At 38.0% G+C, this 22,074-nt stretch overlaps 1 protein-coding gene across 1 annotated transcript in view; it reads left to right on the forward strand.

The window, feature by feature from the left end:
* The window catches only part of RMDN1 (regulator of microtubule dynamics 1), a gene marked incomplete at both ends in the record, with an annotated part of 32,065 nt that extends 10,895 nt beyond the window's left edge, over positions 1-21,170 (forward strand). Inside the window, 8 exons of the mRNA XM_080694903.1 lie at positions 8,974-9,061; positions 10,687-10,846; positions 12,241-12,330; positions 15,688-15,743; positions 17,236-17,323; positions 19,120-19,150; positions 20,537-20,670; positions 21,132-21,170. Coding sequence (XP_080551029.1) covers positions 8,974-9,061; positions 10,687-10,846; positions 12,241-12,330; positions 15,688-15,743; positions 17,236-17,323; positions 19,120-19,150; positions 20,537-20,670; positions 21,132-21,170 — 686 coding nt within the window. The remainder of the gene's footprint in view (positions 1-8,973; positions 9,062-10,686; positions 10,847-12,240; positions 12,331-15,687; positions 15,744-17,235; positions 17,324-19,119; positions 19,151-20,536; positions 20,671-21,131) is intronic.
* Between the last annotated feature and the right edge of the window lie 904 nt (positions 21,171-22,074).

The following is a 22,074-nucleotide window of genomic DNA, read 5'->3' on the forward strand; positions in this document are numbered from 1 at the left end:
GAGATTTCAGGGGTTACATCCATGTTAGGCATGGTGAAGACTGGAGCTCAGGGCATGGTGGAGGAAGCAGAGAGTGAGAAGAGAACAGAGACTACTCTTACATCATGGAGGTTGGGGGATCTCTCCTCAGCAACCAAGCCTTGCCTCCAACATGGCTGCCTTGTGTAGGACATGAGGTCAGGGAGATATTATAAATGCAGACTATAAGTTTTAGAATAATTTTATTTTTCAGAACATATGCTTAATTCTATTTATATCTGCTTCATGTTCATTGAAGTCAGCGTAAAAGTTTTTTTCAGACAAGTGTGGTAGCACACGCTTGTAATCCTGGTATTTGAGAGGCTTGAGACAGGAGGATCTCAGGTTTGTGCCCAGCCTCAGCTACTTAGTGAGATTTTCTTTCAAAATAAAGAATAAAAAATAGGGCTGGGGGTATAGCTTGGAGGTATAATGCCCCTGGATTCAATCCCCAGTACCTTAAAAAAACTTTTTGCAATTTAATTAGTGTAAGGGCCTATGTATTACTGACATTTCAGTGGAATGAGATAATAGGACTGATCCTCCCCCCACCCTCTCAACAGGGCTGGGCCTCATGCATACTTGGCATGCTTTATCTACCACTGAGCTAACGCCTCAACCTAGGACTGATTTTTCTAAATGACAATATCTATATATACCACAAGGTGGTGCCAAATACCTGTTTCGTATCAATAACTGAAGGAACAGAATAAACTTAAGAAAGAAAATAAATGAATATAAAGTTCCATAAAGAAAGATATTCTAAAGCTGGGTGTGGTGACTCATGCTTGTAATCTCAGCATTTGGGAGGCTGAGATAGGAGGATCATGGTTCGCAGACAGCCTCAGCTACTTAGTGAGGCCTTCCGTAACTTAGCAAGACCCTATTTAAAAATAAAGAATAAAAAATAGGGCTGAGTGTGTAGCTCAGAGATAGAATCCCCTGGGTTCAATCCCCAGTATTGAAAACAAAAAAAGTATTCTAATACATTGAGAGTACTGTTTTGTACGTGAGTTTGCTTGGTATCTAGCTAGACGTTAGCAGATGGAGTCAACTGGGATGGAGTGAAAGTCTACCTGCAGAGCCTAACTTCTCACTTAGATCCAGTCCTTCTGGGAAAGGGAGGAAGAACAACACAAAGTGAAGTGCCACACACAGAGGGCAGTCACCCCAAATGTAATACATATGAGAAAAGAAGGATCCAAACCCAACATGTGGGAAATGCCACACCACTTTCTGTTCCTGGAAACGGACATCTTTGGATCGAAACTGCAGGCCCCAGGCCACTTTCAATACCATCCTCTGGCATGTAGCCCTTCCCCTTTCTTCACAGCCTTTCTTATAAGGGGCCTTCTCTTTAACTAAACCTTCTGTATTCCCCATTCGTGCTTTCTGTTTGAATGCTTTCCAATCAGATAAGCAGGAAGTGAGGTTTTTGTGCAATATAAAAATCTTCCACTTGGTAACAGGTTACTTGTAAAATGCTTAAAAGATAAATTAATTGCAAGTGAGCAACTTCATGGGCTTTTTTCCCCATGGTACATTTTGAAACAGGAGCTCACTATGTTGCTGAGAGTCTCAGAACATTGCTGAGACTGTCCTCAAACCTGCAATCCTCTTTGTCTTAGCCTCCAACAACTGAGATTACAGGCATATGCCACCATGCCTGGCCACTTTAGTGGTTCTGTCATGGGCAACAGGATAACTTCTGTGGGTTCTTGGCTTCCATGGCGAAAAGAATTTCAACACACACCAGTCAGATAAAAGCAGAGGTTTTAATTCAAGTCAAGTAAAGATACAAGTTCAGGGGAAATAAGGGCCATCTTGAAAGCATGAGAGTAGCCCAGGGAGAGAGGGGCTAGAGCTGTAAAAGCTGCCCCCAATATAGCCTAAAATGGCCCAGAATGGCCAAGAGCTCCTCAGAGCTATATTTTTTATAGGGCTTACTAGAGAGGGGGTGGTCAGGGCACATGGGATGATGGGCTCCTTCTTTGAAGAGTTCTGGTTCACAGAAGGTGAAAATTCCTTTTGGGACAGGACTCTTGGGAGCTTAGACAGGAAGCTGGGGCTTCCAGGCTCTTTAACAAAATGTGTAACTTTTTCTGGGTATCTTCCGGGAGGCAGACAGAAGATGAGTTTTAACTGCCTCAGGAATTTCCTGACCCAGCCCACTGTGATTTAAAAGTATGGGCCTGGCTTTTTAAGAATAACCAAGCTTTGTTAAACTGAAAATTTCAAATTTTAAAACCATATATATTTTTTTCCTTCCCACTGTGCCTCCTTTCTACCTAAAATTTAATTTTTTTCTAGTCTACCTCATCAGCTCTTTATTAAAAATTTCTTTTGGCTAGATATGGTGGTGCATGCTTATAATAACTGTACTTGGGAAGCGAGATTGGAGGATTGCAGGGTTGTGGACAACCTCAGCAATTTGAGGAAACCCTGTTTCAAAACTTAAGAAAAAAAATTACACTGGGGGTGGGGTGGTGAAGCTCAGAGATAGAATGTCCCTGGGTTCAATCTCCAGTATCACAAAAGATAATAATAATTTATTTTTATGCTGGGCATGTTCCTACCTAAGTGCCTATGTGAGTCTGAGGTACTCTTTAAGTGTATTTTTAAAATAAATTTTATATTTTATTATTTAAAAAAATTCTTTTTAGGATTAGGAAATTATATATATATACATATATATATGAATATATTTATACATATGTATATGAATATAAGAGGCTGACTTAGGCAAGGGGGGCACAGTAATAAAAAGAAGGCCATGGTAGAGAGTTATGCTCCAGAGAAAGGCTTAGGAATGGTCCATCCATTTCTGGGAGTAGAAAAATGGCCAGGATATTACATGTATAGTTTAAAGCCTAGATACTATAACTTGTACTGTATAAAGAATTAGAGATAAGTGATTCAAGAGTTTATAAGCCAGGCATGATGGTGCACACCTGTAATTCTAATACTTAGGGGGCTGAGACAGGATTGTAGATGAGACCACCCTCAGCATCTTAACAAGGCTCTCAGCAACTCAGTGAGACCCTGCGCCAGTATTTCAATCTCCAATACCACAAAAAAAGAAAGAGCTTATGACAGAATAACACAAAAAAAGATTTATCATATTTATTTACATGGATAATGAGATGTAAGATTTCTTTAAGTACAATAATAAGCCTTTGCGAATAAGAATAAGCAATACAAGTAACTGCTACTTATATGTACTCTGTACACTTTTAAATATGCCAGATCAATATATTTAACTTAAAACTGCATTAGTGTTTTATTGCTGCTATAATAAATATAACGTGACTTGAACCAGTAGTTTTTAATCTTTATAGTTTAAGTCTTGGCAGGGTTCTGGAGCCCATAGGGAAGAATCTTCTTCATTCCTTTTTTTAACTTCTAGAAATTGTACTTTCTCTTGCTAAAGGCCTTGTTTCTTCATGATCAAAGCCAATATTCTCATTATTCTGATCTTGTTTCCATTATCATGTGTCCTTCTCTGTCTTCTGCTGCTCTCTTCCACTTTTAAGTACCCTTGTAAGTATATTGTGCCAACTCGGATAATCCAGGATAATTCCTATATATATATATATTTTTTTTTTGGTGGTACTGGGGTTCCTGGAAGCCCTTCTACCTCCGGGCTACACTCCCAGACCTATTTTTGCATTTTTATTTGGAAACAGAGTCTCCTAAGCCAGCGCGCGGGGCTAGCTTCGAACCTGCGCGATCCTCCTGTCTCTGCCTCCCAAGCGCGGGGATTACAAGCGTGCGCCACCACGCCCGGCTATAATTCCTATTTTAATATGAGCCAATTAGCAATCTTTTTTGGTGGCAATTATTATTATTATTTTTTGTAATCGTACATCACTTTGGAATACAAAACTTGAGAGGATATATAAGCACATATCCATCCAATAGGCCCTCATCCAATCCCCATCCCATTCCCTCTCCCTCCCTCGATCCCATGCTTAATTGGTGATTATCTTTGATATAATTGTTTACGCACCTCATGAGTTTTAAAGAGATTCCATCCTCCCCCAATCTCCTCCCCTCTGATTGGTCACCTTAATTGCTTTTCAATAGGGCCCTTTCTACTACTCGACCTCCTCCTGTTACCCCTTTCCTCCTAGTTCTTGCTAATTAGGGGAAGCATCTGGATTTTATTTTCTGTGCTATTTCTTTGTGCATACCACATTGTAAGTTCTGATCCCACTCTTGACAGCCCCAGTAGTGGCCTGGCCACCCGGAGGACTCTGATCCTGATCTCGTTGGCTCCAGCACCGGTCTTGCCTCCTGGGAGGCCCCGATCCTGGCCTCGCTGGCCCCCGCACCGAACTAACCCCTCAGCAGGCTCCTATCCTGGTCTCGCAAATCCCAGCTCCATCCTTGCCTCAGAGCAGTTTCCGATCCCGGCCTCGCTGGCCCCTGCATCAGCCTTACCCCTCGGCAGAGTCCAATCCCGGCCTCGTAGGTCCAAGCACTGGTCTTGACTCATGGCAGGCTCCGATTCCGACCTTGCTGGCCCCAGCACCAGCCTAACCCCTTGGCTGGCGCTGATCCCTGCCTTGGAGGCCTCAGTAGCAGCTTTGCCTTACGGCCAGCTCTGATCCTGGCCTCGTTGGCCCCGGCACTGACCTTACCCCTTGGTAGGCTCCAATCCCAGCCTTGGAGGCCCCAGCACCGGCCATACCTCAAGGCAGGCTCCTATCCTGGCCTCGCTGGCCCCGGCACCGGCCTAACCTCTCAGCAGGCTCATATCCAGGAAATAATCGCTGCAGATAAGTGGCTGCAGTACGGCACCCTATCCTCACCCATCTTTTCTGAGATTGATTCAATTGCGAGTGGGATCATCCCAATCTCGACTGAGCAGCTTGCGGCACCCCAGCACCAGTCTTGCCTCACAGCAGGCTCCGATCCCAGCCTCAGAAGCCTCAGCACCGGCCTTGCCTTGCAGCAGGCTCCGATCCCAGACTTGCTGGCTCTGGCACTGGCCTAACGCATCAGCTGGCTCCGATCCCGACCTCAGAGGCCCCAGCACCAGCCCTGCCTCAAGGCTGGCTCCGATCCCAGTCTTGCTGACCCCGGCACTGGCCTAAGCCCTTGGCAAAGTCCGATCCTGGCCTTGGAGGCCTCAGCACTGGCCTTGCCTCGTGGCAGGCTCCGATCCTGGCCTCGATGGCCCCGGCACTGGCCTAACACATCAGCTGGCTCCGATTCCGGCCTCAGAAGCCCCAGCACTGGCCTTGCCTCACGGCAGGCTCCGATCCCGGCCTCACTGGCCCTGGCACTGGCCCAAACCCTCGGCAAGCTCTGATCCCGGCCTCGGAGGTCCCAGCACCAGCCTTGCCTCAAAGCAGGCTCCGATCCTGGCCTCGCTGATCCTGGGACTGGCCTAACCCCTTGGCAGGCTCTGATCCCACCCTTGGAGGCCTCAGTAGCAACCTTGCCTCAGCAGGCTCCGATCCCAGCCTCGCTGGCCCCGGCACCGGCCTCACCCCTCGGCAGGCTCTGATCCGAGCACCCTCTTCACCCAGCAGCTTGTCCCTCGTTCCCAAGGGTGCATGGTGGTAGTATTTTGCCTCTGAGGTAATTTCTTCAAAAGTTCCAGGTGTATTACATCAGATCTCTGCCTCCCCTGAGTAATTGCCGCTGCCAATGCGACTGCCTCCACCATTTCAAATCTTTCCCAAGCTCTTTTCCCATACTGCATAATGTCCAGTGTTCCTAAGCATGTGCGACAGTAGCATTCGACCTTTGGGGTAATTTCTTCAAAGGATCAGGGTGGGATGGATCATATGTCTGCCTCTCCCAAATCCAAGTCTCCACCGCCATCTTGGCCACCGCTGCCACCACCGCTGCCACCACCGCCTTCCTCCTAGGTCTCCACTAGATTCTCTCCTTACAGGTGATGTCCAGGATTCTTAACGATGTAATGAAGCAGCAGTCCTCCTTCGCAGGGAATTTTTCCAAAAGTTCCAGTTCAGATGGATATGTTTTGTCTGCATCTCCAATATTCTAGCTGCTGCAGGGGCCATCTTAACCCCTCTCGAATATTTTTCTTTTTTCGTTTCCCTTTTTTTTTTTTTTTTTTAAATAAGAGAAGAGTGTGTGTGTGGTTTGGGGAGGATGTGGGATCAGGCTTTCTGTAGCAATGAAAATTTTTTCTCCTAAGGGTGTCCCGCTTGCGCCTGCCCACAAGCCCGGGGTCAGGGCCATGCAGCCCGGACCTCCGGGGCCTTCCGGGTTTGGGGGGGTCGCCTAAGGGTGTCCCGCCCACACTCCCGGGGTCGGGGCCATGAGGCCGGGACCTCTGGAGCCTTCCGGGTGGGGGGGGGGCGCCTCCAATTAGCAATCTTAATTCCATTTATAATTTTCTATTAGCCAGGCATTGTGGAACACATCTGTAATCCCTGTACTTGGGAGGCTGAGACAGGAAGATCACACGTTCAAGGCCAGCCTCAGCAACTTAGTAAGAGCCTGTTTTAAAATAAAAAAAAGATAATGTGGCTAGGGGTATAGCTTGGAGATAGAATGCCCCTGGGTTCAGTCCCCAGTCCAAAAACAAAACAAAACAAAAAAAAAACACAAATTCTCATTGCCCTATAACTAGATATATTCACAGATTCCAGAGATTAAGATATAGACATCTTTGGGGCCATTCTTCCTACCCCAGATATCAAATAGGGATGCTGAAATGAGTCCTTATTCTAAGTGAGAATCTTTGGGTGTTTAAAACCTGAACTTTGAAAATCAGCCACTTATCAGATAAAAATGTAAAATAGAAGGGAAGCAAACTTCAGAAATTAACCAGCCATATGAGTATTTGTATTAAACTCTGTTACCTATTCAAACTGTAGTATGATTACTGAAAAAAATCTATAAGGGTTTATTGCTACTGTTACTTAAATCCTTAACTAGTGTAATTATGTGATGATGTTAACTTAAATAATACTTCACTTAATGGTTGTGGTCATAAATTCATGTTATCTTTCTTTTAGTGCTTGTCTTAAAATTTCACCTTTTAGCCAGGTGTGGTGGCACATGCTTGTATTCCCCGCGCTTGGGAGGCAGAGACAGGAGGATCGCGCAGGTTCGAAGCCAGCCGTGCTGGCTTAAGAGACCCTGTTTCCAAATAAAAAAGTATAAAAATGGTACTGGGAGTGTAGCCCGGAGGTAGAAGGGTTTCCAGGAACCCCAGTACTACCCCCCAAAAAAAAAAAAAATTTCACCTTTTAAAAAGCTTAAACTTTTAGTTCAAATCTATTATGGTTAAACTATAGCAAGATAATAAAATGGTGTAATATATTGTAACATTGGCTTATAGGTAGGATAACTAATACATAACCTTCATAGAAGAAAAAATTCATTGTGTATTTCATAATAGTAATTGAGATTTCCAGAAATACAGACTTAATGTTTTCTTTTTTCCAGTAAGTAATCAGTTTTTTAGGGTATTACATGATAATAAGGCTTATGTATTTTGTGGTCATGTATAGTGTGGCTGTAAGAGTTGCTGCTGATAAGGTAAGTTTCAGATTTTCTATATAGTAAACTGAAACTAAGCTTTTGATGAGATTTACTTTTTCCATAACATCATCTGTATGTATGTTAGGTCAGAAGAAATATAGGAAAATAATGTGGTTCAGTTCATGCAGATTAATAATATTCAGTGCTTCAAGTAGGTGAGTAATATCACTTTTTTCCAATGGCTGGTACTTAACAGTAGTACCAAAAAAGACTTCCCAACTGGGTGTGGTGACACATGCCTGTAATCCTAGTACTTGGGAAGCTGAGAAATGAGGGTCATAAGTATGAGGCCAACCTCAGTAACTTAGGCCCTCAGCAAAGTAATGAAACTGTTTAAAAGTAAAAAATAAGCCAGAAGTGGAGGCACACACTTGTACTACCAATACTTGGGAGGCTGAGACAGGAGAATTCTGCAGGTTCAAGACCCTTTTCTAAATAAAGAATTTAATAAAAGGTCTGGGGGTGTAGCTCAGAGGTAGAATGCCCCTGGGTTCCATCCTCAGTACCACAAAAATACATACATACATACATACATACATACATACATACATACATAAAAAGTGAAATGGGGCTGTGGTTGTAGTTCAGCGATAAAATGCCCCTGGGTTAAATCACCACTACCCCCTTCCTCAAAAATAAATAAATAAGATTGCCTCTATTGAGGTTTATGTACCATAAATCTCTAAAACAAAATTGCTTTTTTCACTTTTTTTTTTTTTTTTTTTTTGGTGGTACTGGGGGTGGAACCCAGAGGCTTTCTCCCTCCAGGCTATGCTCCCAGACCTATTTTATGCTTTATTTGGAAACAGGGTCTCACTAAGTTGCTGAGAGCCTAAGTAGCTGAGGCTGGCTTTGAACCTTCGCGATCCTCCTGTCTCAGCCTCCCAAGCGCTGGGATTACAAGCTTGCGCCACCATGCCCAGCTGCTTTTTTCACTTTTAAAAAACATCTGGTCAGCCGAGCGTGGTGGTGCATACTTATAATCACTGTGCTTGGGAGGCGGAGACAGGAGGATCGCTCAGGTTCGAAGCCAGCCATGCTGGTTTAAGAGATCCTGTTTCCAAAAATAAAAAAGTATAAAAATAGGTCTGGGAGTGTAGCCTGGAGGTAGAAGGGTTTCCAGGAACCCCAGTACCACCAAAAAAAAAAAAAAAAAAAAAGTCTGCTTATATGTAATCAGTATCAAATTAAATACTCAGTTTTATTTTCCATTGTCTTAATCTTATATTAGCATTATAATAGGTCAATACTTAATTCTGTAATACTCCTAAATAGTTTTAGATTCTTCAGAATTCCTGACCATAGATTAATTCTGTATCTGATTCTTTAGCTTGTATATGAAAGTGTTTGTAACTTAGATTTATTACCACTTGACTTGGGAAAACCTACTTTTTTATATCTTTTCTTCTTTTATAATCTTGGAAGTTGGAGAAATCCTTGAAAAAGCAGACTACCTGTATGAAAGTGGAGAAACTGAAAAACTTTACCAGTTACTAATCCAATACAAGGAAAGGTAGGCAATGTTTGAGAGGCCTGGGTTTGACCTTTCTTTAACAATTAAATGATCCTTGGTACTTGAGATTTGGGGATTATTGCATTTTTTACTTCAAAGTAATATTTCTTAGAATTTAATTTGTAGTATACTATTTCTTACATTAAACAAGTATATACATGATCAACCTTTCTCCATTTTATATTCAGTATCTTGAAGTTGCTATTTTGGCATTTTATACTGATTGAGTAGTTACTCTATATTAACTGAATAATAAGTATACTTTTACTATTTGGTTCCAGAGTTTTCTGAAAATACTATTTTTTTTGGTTTTGTTTTAAAAATCATAAAATAGCCAGGCGTGGTTACACACGCTTTGTAATCTCAGTACTCGGGAGGCTGAGACAGGAGGATCACACAGGTTCGAAATCAGCCTCAGCAGCTTAGTGAGACTCTCAGCAACTTAGTGAGACCCTGTTTCCAAATAAAATATAAAAATAGGTTTGGGGTTATAGCCTGGTGGTAGAAGGTCCCTGGGTTCCATCCCCAGTACCCCCCAAAATTAAAAAAATTTAAAAAATCATAAAATAATCTTAAAGGCAAATACAATACAAACTTAGTTTAAAAGTATTTTATTAATTATAGCTATTAATTTATTAACCAGAGTAAATGGTTATTTACAACCCTAATTATAAGTAAGTACATATAAATGGCAGGTCTTCAGAGTCCAGTACCTTTACTTGAAATGAGGACTTATTTTGAGATTATTTAAATTCAGTCATTCATTCATTAACAAATCCTATCATTTAACTGTAGTGTGCCAAGTGCTACATTTTGGGCCACAGATTTGGTAGTTTATTTTTTAGAACATGACCCTGTTATGGAGTTTATATATTTTGTACTACTTGCTGCACCAGTTAGTGGGTTGTATGAGCATAGTTTCAGTGAAGTAAAGCCTCAAGTTAAATGTTGAGTTTTGTAGGTGTTTTTCATTTTTTTTTTTTTAACAGAACCTGGGATTGAGCCCAGGGGCATTCTACCTCTAAGCTATACCCCCAGCCCTATTTTTTTTTAAATTCTTTATTATATTTTATTTTTTTACTTTTTTATTTTTATTTTTTGTGGGTCTGGGGATGGAACCCAGGGGCATTTGACCTCCGAGTTACACCCCCTCTCCTATTTTTTATTTTTTATTTTGAAACTGGGTCTCACTGAATTGCAGAGGGCCTCACTAAGTAGCTGAGGCTGTCCGCTAATTCTTTTTTTATTTTTGAAAAAGGGTCTCATTAAGTTGCAGAGGGCCTAAATAGCTGAGGCTGGTTGCGAACCTGTGATCCTTCTGTCTCAGGCTCCCAAGTATTGGGCGAGTGTTTTGAAAACTGAAACACAAAGATATTTTGTAAGGAAGTTAGCATTTTAGATACCATCAGTAAGCTCATATTTATAGATAATATATGGATATTTTAATAGGAAATCTTAACAAAAAAAGGTTTTTATGAAAGAATAAGTTGAGCATTTTTAATAATGGATTTTAATATTATTTTGCTTGTTATAGCTTAACTGAAAAACCATTCATTATTGATGTCACCTTATCTATTTTTAAATGTGAGTTAAAATGTTTTTTTTTATATTTTATTTCTAATTAGTGAAGATGCAGAGTTACTGTGGCGTTTGGCACGGGCGTCACGTGATATGGCTCAGCGTAGCAGCACTTCAGAAGAGGAGAAAAAACTTTTTGTGTATGAAGCCCTAGAGTATGCAAAACGAGCACTAGAAAAAAATGAATCAAGTTTTGCCGCTCATAAGGTGAGCTGATTAAAGTACCTAAGCTGTTATCATATACTGAGAAGTACCTTGGTCTAGACTTATCTATTATCCCTAACTTATATAAGGAAGAAAACTGCTTTATTTTATTTTTATAACTTTTCTTTAAAAGAAAGTACTTTTTATGGTTTATATCTTTTAATATTTATTGAAACTTTATATATTGCCTAACATACCATTCACCATTAAGATGTTCCATATGAATTTGAGAAGAATATGATTCTGTTGTTGATGGGTTCAGTGTTTTGTAGATGTTTGTTACATCCAATTGATTTTTAGTCTTCACATCTTCTGTTTCCTTGTTGATTTTTTTTTTGTTTGGTGTTTCTATTCTCTGTTGAAAGTGGGGTATTGAAATCTCCAACTATTAATTTTCAATTATCTATTTTTCTCTTTAGGTATCTTAGGTTTTCTTTATATCGTTTAGGGCTATGTTATTGTGTATATGTTTAATATTCTTGATAATGTTCTTTTTCTCCAGTAACATTTTTTCTTAAAGTGTATTTTTCACAGGAGAAAACTGGCTTAATTTTTCTAAAACTTCATTAATTATTATTCCTCTAAGCTATTATCCACACATGTTTTCACAGCAGACTTTTTTTTTAATGTGTTATTTTATCCTGAGTCTTGTGACTTTCTCATAGCGCCTAGATTTATAAAGTGTGGATATTTTAAAATCAGTTCTTGGGGGAGAAACTTAGATTTCTCAGTTTGTTGTTCAACTATACCTAAGGGGACAATGTCATGATCCACAGTCGTGGCTTTCCTACTTTAATGATAAAAATGTTGGCCAGGTGCTTGGGAGACTGAGACAGGAGGATCGCGCAGGTTCAAAGCCAGCCTCAGCTACTTAGTGAGGTTCTCAGCAACTTAGTGAGACCCTGTTTCCAAATAAAGCATAAAATAGGTCTGGGAGTATAGCCTGGAGGTAGAAAAGCCCCTGGGTTCCACCCTCAGTACCATACACACAAAAAAGCAACAATAAAAATGTTGGAGAAGCAGATCCTAGAAAAGGTGATGAGAACATAAAATGATGGGCATTCAATTACAAGTTTTTTAAAAATTTATACTCAGACCATAAACATCATCCATTATCTCTTCATTGTGTTAGCAGTTCTCTTAGATAATTCACCACTTCCTACCCTGTATTATAGTTATCTACAAGCATGTCCTATCCTTGAATTTCTAGAGGGCCATATTACTTTTTTTTGTGTGTATTCTATTGCATTTAATAGTTTTAGTCCTCGGTAACTTTTTGTTAAATGAAAATAACACATTGAGGAATATGTATGTATGTATGTATGTATGTATGTATGTATACAATTGAATGGACTATTACAAGTATGAATCTCACTCCTTTTTCTCCCTACTTTTAGTGGTATGCAATCTGCATTAGTGATGTTGGAGATTATGAAGGAATAAAGGTTAAAATTGCAAATGCCTACATCATCAAGGAACATTTTGAGGTACTGATAAATTAAGTTTATGAATTTAAAAAGTCAATTTTTTTCCTTAACATATTTGTTTCAGTGATCAATTACTATACAGCAAACCACATAAACTTACTGACCTAAAATCTGGTGTGCTGTTGTGTACTTATACTCTACATAGCTACATAGGAAGCTAAGGCATGAGGATCTCTTGAGCCTAGTAGTTCAAGACCAGCCTGAGCAAAAACATAGTTAGATCCTATCTCTCTCTCTCTCTCTCTCTTTTTTTTTTGTACTAGGGATTAAACCCAGGGGCATTCTGCCTCTGAGCTACAAACCTAACCTTTTATTTTGAAACAGGGTCTTGCTAAGTTGCTGAGGCTGGCCTCCAACATGTGACCCTCCTGTCTTAGCCTCAAAGTGCTGGGATTATAGGTATGTACCACCATACCTTGCTCCATTTTGAGTATTTTGTATTTAGTAAAATACAGTAATTTTTTCAGTGGCATTAGATAAATTACTTAATTACCCTGTGCATCAGGACATAGAAATACATGGTACAGCTTTCAATATGAGTAATGAAAAGTTGCAGAGAATATTTTAGTATATACTTCTCATTGTAATTATAAAACAAATTATATATGTATGTATATATAATACACACACACACACACACACACACACACACACACACACATATATGTTTTTTTTTCTGGTACTAGGGATTGAACCCAGTGATGCTGGGTTGTCAAAGCTTATTAGTCTTTTCCTCAGCTGTTGGAATAACTAGGATTATAGATGTGCACCATTGTGTCCACCATTATACTTATCACATAAAAAGAAAAAAAAGAATCAGTGAATGGGCTGGGGAGTGTAGCTCAGTAGTAGACTGCTTGCCAAACACGTGCTCTGGATTAAATTCCCAGCACTGCATAAAAACAAAAACAAACACACAAACAAACAACAAAAAACCTGAGGTTCATAAAGAACAGTGAAGGTTGAAGATTATCAAAACAAAAACGAAAATAACCCAACTCCCCAGTCGGATATAGTTCAGTGGTAGAACACTTGCCTAGCACACATGAGGCCCTGGGTTCAGTCCCTAGTATCATTTGTTTTGTTTTGTTTGTGCTCCTGGGGATTGAACCCAGGTGTGTTCTACCATTGAGCAATATTTCATGTCTCTTTATTTTTCATTTTGAGATAGGGTCGTGCTAAATTGTCCCGGCTGGTTTATAACCTGTGCTTCTCCTGCCTCAGCCCCCTGAGTAGCTGGGATTACAGGACTGTGCCATTGCATCCAGCCAGAACAATGTTTTATATAAATTTACAAGTATTTATTTTTCAGTACATTACAAAAGACACTAAGTTAGACACAGTGATGCACTCCTGTAATCACTTGAAAGACAGGATTACAGATTTGAGTCTAGTCTTGGCAATATAGTGAAACTCTATTTCAAAATATAAAAAGAAAACAGGCTGGGTGTGGTGGCGCATACTTGTAATCCCCCCACTTGGGAGGCAGAGACAGGAGAATTAACGCTGGCTTAAGAGACCCTGTTTTCAAATAAAATATAAAATAGGTTTGGGAGTGTAGCCCAGAGGTAGACGGGTTTCCGGGAACCCCAGTACCACCAAAAAAAATTAAAAAAAAAAAAAATTGAAAATAGAGCTGAGGTGTAGTTGGAGGTAGACTGCCCCTGGGTTCAAATAACCCTAGTACCAAAAAAAAAAAAAAAGGAATAAAAAACACTAATTATAAATGACTAAAATAGTCATTTATACTATTATTTCGCATTTCCTTATTTCATCTAAAATAGCAAAGAATTCATGTTTATGGATTGTTTTTGAAGAAAATTGGATGGCAGGAAGATTATGATGATTTTCTTGAAAGTAGCCCTCTTAATCACTCCCATAAGAAAACCCTGATGCCACAAGGCATCTATTATATATGATGAATTAATTTTTTTCCATTCTTCTGGAATGGTATTAGGAGAATGGAGAAAAGAGTTACTCATACTTTTTGTTATAGGGATCAGTTTTCTTCTAGCAGAGCTTCAATTGGGAGTTTGCTTAGAATATAGGTTGCATATGAATAATTTAAAATACATTTTACTATTAATCATACCACTATATTGAAAGAGAAAATTAGCTCTGCATTGATTCTTATCCATATTATTAAAGCAAGTCATGTTGGCTAGCCTAATTTTAGCCATTGTCTCTATTATTACTAACATCAGTGGTAGCATTAAATTAAGTACCTTATACTATTTTATGAGAAGTGAAAACAGTGATGGTGTTGATAGAAGATCTCACTACTAAGCACTTTCTCTTACGTACTCAATTAATTCTTACTATGACTATGAAGGTGGTATATTCTTTTCCTCCCCCCCCCCTTTTTTTTTTTAAGTGCTGGAGCCCAGGGCCTCTCACGTGATAGGCTAGGGCTCTACCACTGAGCTACACACTGAACTAAGTCTAGCTGGTTTATTATTTTTTTTAATAAAAGAGAAAACTCAGGCACAGCAGGAATATAGAACTTGCTAAGGTCAGTGAGTTTAAGTTCATTGAGCTGAGATTCGAACACTAAAAGTCTGGCTTCAAAGACCATGCTTCTAATCATTTTATATAATTCTTTGAAATTGTCTTACACATTGCCAAACTGAAAAATTATTAAACTGAAAGTTAAAGTATGGACTTACAGAACACCATATATGAGAAAGTCTTCATTTTTTAAATAGTCTTTATTTTTATTAGGATTAATATTAATCTGTGAGGTTTCCATAGTGGTTTTCAACACGTGATATAAGAGGAGTAATTCCTCTAAAGTCATCATGTCATTTATGCTTTAAACTGACAGAGTAGATAGAAATCAGGACTACTTTTGTCAAGACATCAATATTGCATATAATTATTCTGCTAATGTATTTTATGAATAAATAATATTTACTTTTTGTTAAGTAAGTACAGATGGGGAATATGAACAAAGTGCAAATGAGAAGGAACTTTCCAAAATTATGTATTTTAGTTCTTTTAGGAAAGAATGCTTTTTTTTTTCAGTATTAAGATTGTTTTCCCTTTTATCTAGATGATAGAAACATTGAGATCTGTAGGATATTAATGTTTTCAGAATTAATTTGTAGATTTTATGTTTTTTAATCTTAATAAATCCTATCAGTTTCTGAACCTTACTAAATGGTAAGCTTCCTACAAGTCATTAATAGTATATTGAAATAAATTTAATTAATTGATTAAAGAATCAGGAGGAAGAAAGTTGACATTAGAGAATTAACATGTGGGATGGTAATTTTGTTTTAAAATCCTGGCTTCTTCAGCAAACACAGTAAAAAAACTTGTGTTTAGAAAACAAATGATTTTCTCATTTCTTGGTAGAAAGCAATTGAGCTGAACCCTAAGGATGCTACCTCAATTCACCTTATGGGTATTTGGTAAGAAAATTTATTTAAAATTTGAATTGTGCTATTTAGTATGATCTTATTTTATAGTATGTATAAATATATTTTTTTGTACATACAAAAGAAAACTGTCAAAAACATTTAAAAATATTCAGCAAAATTCAGAGTGTTAAACCCACGAACTGGCATTTGTGCCTGTATTTTTAGAGCACTGATCATGTTAAACTTTGTTATTCAGGTCATTTAGTAACATGTACTTAAACTTAAAAAGCCCTTCAAACTTTGGTAGACCCTTAAATTTCCTTATTTGGGAATGACTGTTCTCACTGTGTTAAATAAAATTTTTAAATCATCATCTAATACAGATAACAGAGTAAATAGTCCTGTATCAAGCTCTTAAAAAAGCTGGATGTGAGCTGGGCGTGGTGGTGCAGGCTTGTAATCCCCGCGCTTAGGATGCGGAGACAGGAGGATTGCGTAGGCTTGAAGCCAGCTGCGCAGGCTTAAAAGACCCTGTTTCCAAATTTTAAAAAAAGTATAAAATAGGTCTGGGAGCATAGCCCAGAGGTAGAAGGGCTTCCAGGAACCCCAATACCACCAAAAAAAAAAAAAAAGAAAAAAAGCTGGATGTGGTGGTACATGCTTGTAATCCCAGTGCTTGGGAGGCTCTGACAGGAGGATTGCAAGTCAAAGACAGCCTCAGCAAAGTAGTGAGACTCTCATTAACCTAGAGAGAACCTGATTCAAAATAAAACTAAAATGTAGGCTGAGGTTATAGCTTGGAGAGACAATCCCCAATCTCACACACACACACATACACACACACACACACACACACACACACACACACACACACACAAAACTCTTAAAATATTTTTTAAGATAAATGGACACAGTAAATTAACCAAAGAGTAATGCTAACTGAGGGACACTTAGTAAACAACCAAGATATACTCCTTCCCCTCAAGCAATCCAGACCCTACATAGATCTTTAACTTTTTTCCCAACATCAGAAAATTGTAAAGATTTCTGTATATCAGTCATATGCTTCACCCATTTAAAAATGGATTTAAATTGTTGTTTGTTATTGTTATTCATACTTAGATTTACTTTTTTATTTTGTGGATAAGTTTAACTTCTCTGAAAATTTCTCATGCATTTTTATTCTTTTTATGTAAAAGTGGAGTACTGATCCTGTCTCAGTTATTGTAAGGAACAGATGAGAGAGAATCATTTATTCCAGCACCTGGTACAAAGTGAACAAACAACTCTGGGTGATATACTGTGTCATCATCACTTGTATTGCTTACTTTTTATATTTAGTTACAAAATACATCTAATGAACAAAGTCAGTCTCTAGATAATTTGGTGTGAATATAAAGCAACTGGATATCATGCAAAATACAAAATGATTAAAGGTACAATAGAAAATTCATTTTATAATACCTATTAGCATGTTCTCACTTTTCGTAAGAAGAAAAATATACAATTTGAATGTGTATAATGCTATTTTATTTTCCTATAGGTGCTATACATTTGCTGAAATGCCTTGGTATCAAAGAAGAATTGCTAAAATGCTGTTTGCAACTCCTCCTAGTTCCACCTATGAGGAGGTAGTATGATGTCCTTTGTTAAGTTAGTACCGATTTCTTAACTGCAGTGCTGTTCTACAGTGTCCACACATAAGGAACTCTGATTCAGTGAGGGACTTGATCAAGTTTCTAATGATCCAATTCAACTATCATATCACAAGGGCTTAATACTTATTACCCATGACTGGTGAGTGCTTTTTTTCCCTTTAGGTAAGTGGCTGATAATGGCTGGTATATTCTCAGCTAAAAATAGCTCATGGCAAAAATCTACCTTAATTCATTATTTGAAATATACACCATAACAACAATCCTAAGATAGAATAAGAAACACAAGCTGGGTTTGGGGGCGCGTGCTTGTAATTCCAGCATTTGGGAGGCTGAGACAGGAGGATAGTGGTTCTTGGACAGCCTCAGCTACTTAGTGAGGCCCTTTGTAGCTCAGTGAGACCCTGTTTCAAAATAAATAATAAAAAATAGGGCTGGGGGTGTAGCTAGGAGGTAGAATGCCCCAGGGTTCCATCCCCAGTACTGAAAAAAAAAAAAAAAAGAAGAAGAAGAAGAAGAAATACAACAACCATTACCCAGTATGTTTTAAATATTTTACATAAGAGTCATTCAGGAAAATAGAGTACATGTTTGATTTGATAGTAACAGTAATTATAACTTTTTATAAAATCACTTTGAAAGGCTCATATCCTACTTTCAAAGCCTTTTGGATTTTTGTTAATAAATTTAAAAGGGATTACTAGGTAAACATTGTTTTGTCTGTTATGGTGCTGTGGATTAAACCCTGGGCCTCTACATGCTAAGTAGGTACTGTACCACTGAGCTACACTCCCAGCCCCTTGGGTAAACATCTTGCATTGACTCAGTCACAGAGGAATTAGGCAATTGAAAAAGCTCTCCCAGTATTTATATCATAGCAAGGGCTTTTTCCTGTTGTTTACTCCTGGGAAGCTATAGTATAGTACTAGCTGTAAAGATTGTTTAGATATGTAATTAGAATATAGTTGGGAAATATTGTTACTAAAAAGAATACATTCTCAGGAAAAAAGATATAGTTAGTTCAACTATAATAATCTGTTGCTTCTAAGGAATGAAGTGTCACTAGATAATAAAATGGTAGTTTTGTTTGTTTGAGACCAGCTTTGAACATGTGTTATTCCTGAAGGGCTAGAATTATAGGCACCTGCTGCATGCCTGACTTAAATAATGCACTATCAGAATAGTAGTTTAAGTGGGACAATAAAAATTAATATTGAATTTCTGATTCACAATAACACTGTATAAGAAATTTCAATAATAAATCATTTAAAAAGCACTGATATGGCCACCGGGGTTGTGTCTTAGTGGTAGAACCTCTGCCTAGCATGAGCAAGGCTTTGGGTTTGTTCCCCAGCCCCATTAAAAAACAAAAACAAAAACAAAAACAAAAACAAACAGAAAAAGTCACTGGTACAACCTTTCAACTGAGTAAATCCAGCTTTTGATTATGTTTAGTTTTTCCAAGGAGTCACTGTTATGATTTAAGACAGAGGTCAAAACTACTGAGTTACAATGATAATTTTCCTTTCTGCACATGATAATTTGGTGCAAGTTCTAAATAGCAACTGAATTATTACCAGAAATGGTTCATATATTCTATTTTTTGATGATTTAATAGTGTGTTCAATCAGGCTGTTAATCTCACTTTTAAAGAACTGATCATTATTGGCATATTTAATACAAGAATAGATCTTTGAGAAAAATTCTTTTTATACAGATACTTGGTTTGTTTTAATCCTTTTCATTTTGTTTTGGTTCTGTGTTTTTAACAGGCTTTGGGCTACTTTCACAGGGCAGAACAAGGTAACAATTTTTTATTTCACACATTAATATAATTAAAATTGCATGGATGCTAAATGTGTAATAGGACTTTTAAAATTAAATTGTTATTTTTATACTAGCTATTACAAAAAGTTTAAATCATTATTTAATAAAACTCTCCTAAATATGAAATAGGTCACTCACTTCTGAATTTAAGGTCCTTCATTTAATGTAATTCAACCTTTCTTTTTGAGAGGCTTCCCAGACAGGTTGAATGCCTTGAGATTATATAGTTAATGAGAGGCACTAAAATGGTAACTAGTTTTAAAGCAGGCTGGTTTTCTGGTGTGTTGCAGAATACTCTGTGAAAAAAAGTTTCATGTTATTCTTGATTTGAAAAAATGACCAGCCTTACTGTCACCAGTCCATCCTGTACATTTATCACACACAAGTTTTTTACCTCAATATGATGTATGAATATAATGCACCAATAAAAATTTTAAAAAATTAAAAAAATTATCATTTTAATATAAATAACACTAAGTAGGAAAGTAAGGGACTTATATAAGCACAAGTTATCCAGGACACCAGTACCTCCTGCACACAAGGCCAGGGCTCTACCACTGCAGCTACATCCCTAGCCCTTCATTCTTATATTGCATTTAGTTGTGTTCATGTCTCTCCCTTTCATTATAAATCTGCTCTTTTGAGCAGAGACTTTGTTAAATTTTCTTTCAATGCCCAAGTATAGCTGGCATTAAGAAAATGCTAATCCTGTGTGTGTGTGTGTGTGTGTGTGTGTGTGTGTGTGTGTTGCATCGTGATTTCACTGCTTCAGCAAATGTCCTGAGTACATGTTGTGTTCCAGGCATTGTTCTCAAGGCACCTGGAAAAGAAGATTAAAAAGAAAATTGCCATCCTCATGTAGCTTATTACATTCAATGAGGACCTTCAGCTTCTTATCAGTAAAACAAATAATACCTACTTCAGAAAACTGTGAAAATGAGAAATGTTTATAATACAGTACCTAGCAGATAGAACATTCAATAAGTACTATTTTGCAGATGTTTAAAATAGGAACAATTGAACAAAATAAGATACTAGTGAGCCTACCCACTTAGTGACCAATTTTATTATTAGAATTTAGACCCTAGCTGAGCATGGCGATGCATGCTTGTAATTCCAATATTTAGGAGGCTGAGATAGGAGAATGGCAGGTTTAAGGACAGTCTCAGCCCTTTAGTGAAGCTCTCAGCAACCGAGTAAGACCTGGTTTCCAAATAAATAAAAATGGTCTAGGGTATAGTTCAGAGGTAGAATGCTTCTGAGTTTAATTCTAGTACCACAAAGATAAATAATAATTTAGACCAAAAATTAAACTTTTGTATTTCTCTTGACCTAAAACTCATTTTTCCTTCTTATATACAGTGGATCCAAACTTCTACAGCAAAAACTTACTGCTTTTAGGAAAGACGTACTTGAAACTTAACAACAAAAAGCTTGCTGCTTTGTGGCTAACGAAAGCCAGGGATTACCCAGCACACACAGAGGAAGATAAACAGGTAAAGCACCTCCAAAATAATAAGGCAGATTTTCATTGAGGCACTGTTAAATAAAGGCGAATTAAGAACTTCCTCAAAAGCGTAATTGTCTAAATGCAAACATTATTGAAAACATAATAGTATTCACTTCACATGTGAATTTATTTACATTTATGTTTATATAGTAAGTGTTTAGTCACCAAATAAATGAGTTGCCTGCTACAATACAGAATGATTCCTCTTTGACAAGTTTAACAGATCAAATAGGATTTCGAACATGAACATATAAGGGAAGTGGACCAAAGTGGAAGAGTTTCACTGAGAGTATCATCCAGTCTCATGGTGGAGAAATTTGCTTACAATGCCCTATATCTTGGTTTTTGGAAACTCTTAGAAACCAAAGTCTACTTTATAAATATAAATTTTATAATTTAATCTCTTAGCAGTACTGTTTATTTATATCATATATTTTTTCATTTTAGATACAGACAGAAGCTGCTCAGTTGCTTACAGGTTTGTGACAAGAATTGAGGCCTTTCCAGAGAGAAAAATATATTAGATATCCAGTAAAGTTTGCCTTTTCATTAAATTATAAAAAATATAGTAACCATAACTGTTTCATGGCTTTTTTTTTAGTTCTTTCAATGTTGTGGCCATTTAAGAGATTAAATATATAAAATACTAGATTTCTTCACATATAACAATGTAAAAGAAATAACTGCCATATTTTCATAAGGGCAGTAGCAGTAAATTCCCATGGTTCAGAGATTGTTTTGTATCTGAGACACCAACAATACAAAACAGTGTGAGATTTTTAAGTATTGATCACATCAAGATGAGAGGATATGGAGAAAAGAAAGTTTTAGGAGAAGGTGGCATATGGGGAAGATTTTCAAGTTGGATTTGATTCAAAGTTGAGATCTTGCAGAGAAGGTGTAGTGAAAGCTAGGTGATTAGGATGTTGAGGGTTCTTGGTATAAGGTAGGTAAATTCCAGCCAGCCTGCATAAGGAGAGAATTTAAGAGAGGATTGAAAGTGATTTCCTTTTTAAAATGTGTCTCGTGAGTGTTTGGGATCTGTCACTAGACAACCCAACTTTTATTCCCTAGTGGGATGAAAGGAACACAGAACTTAAGGGTGAAGTGGAAATTAAGATGCTTTAAGTAGACAGGACAGTGCTACTTGAGGCTGGGATTTCACCACTGCAAAATCTCAAGTTTTGTAAAACGGTGTGTGTGTGTGTGTGTGTGTGTGTGTGTGTGTGTGTGTGTGTTAGTACCTGGGGATTTAACTGGGCGTTCTTCCTCTGAGCTAAACCCCCAGGTTTTTTTTTATAGGCATGAGCATGCACAGCTAAGAGGACCTTTTTGAATACCACAGATAAATATGGGATGGTGTGAAGGTGATATTTTTCCCCCAAAAGGA

This window comes from Muscardinus avellanarius (assembly GCF_963383645.1).
Source record: "Muscardinus avellanarius genome assembly, chromosome: 4".
Lineage (NCBI taxonomy): Eukaryota > Metazoa > Chordata > Mammalia > Rodentia > Gliridae > Muscardinus > Muscardinus avellanarius.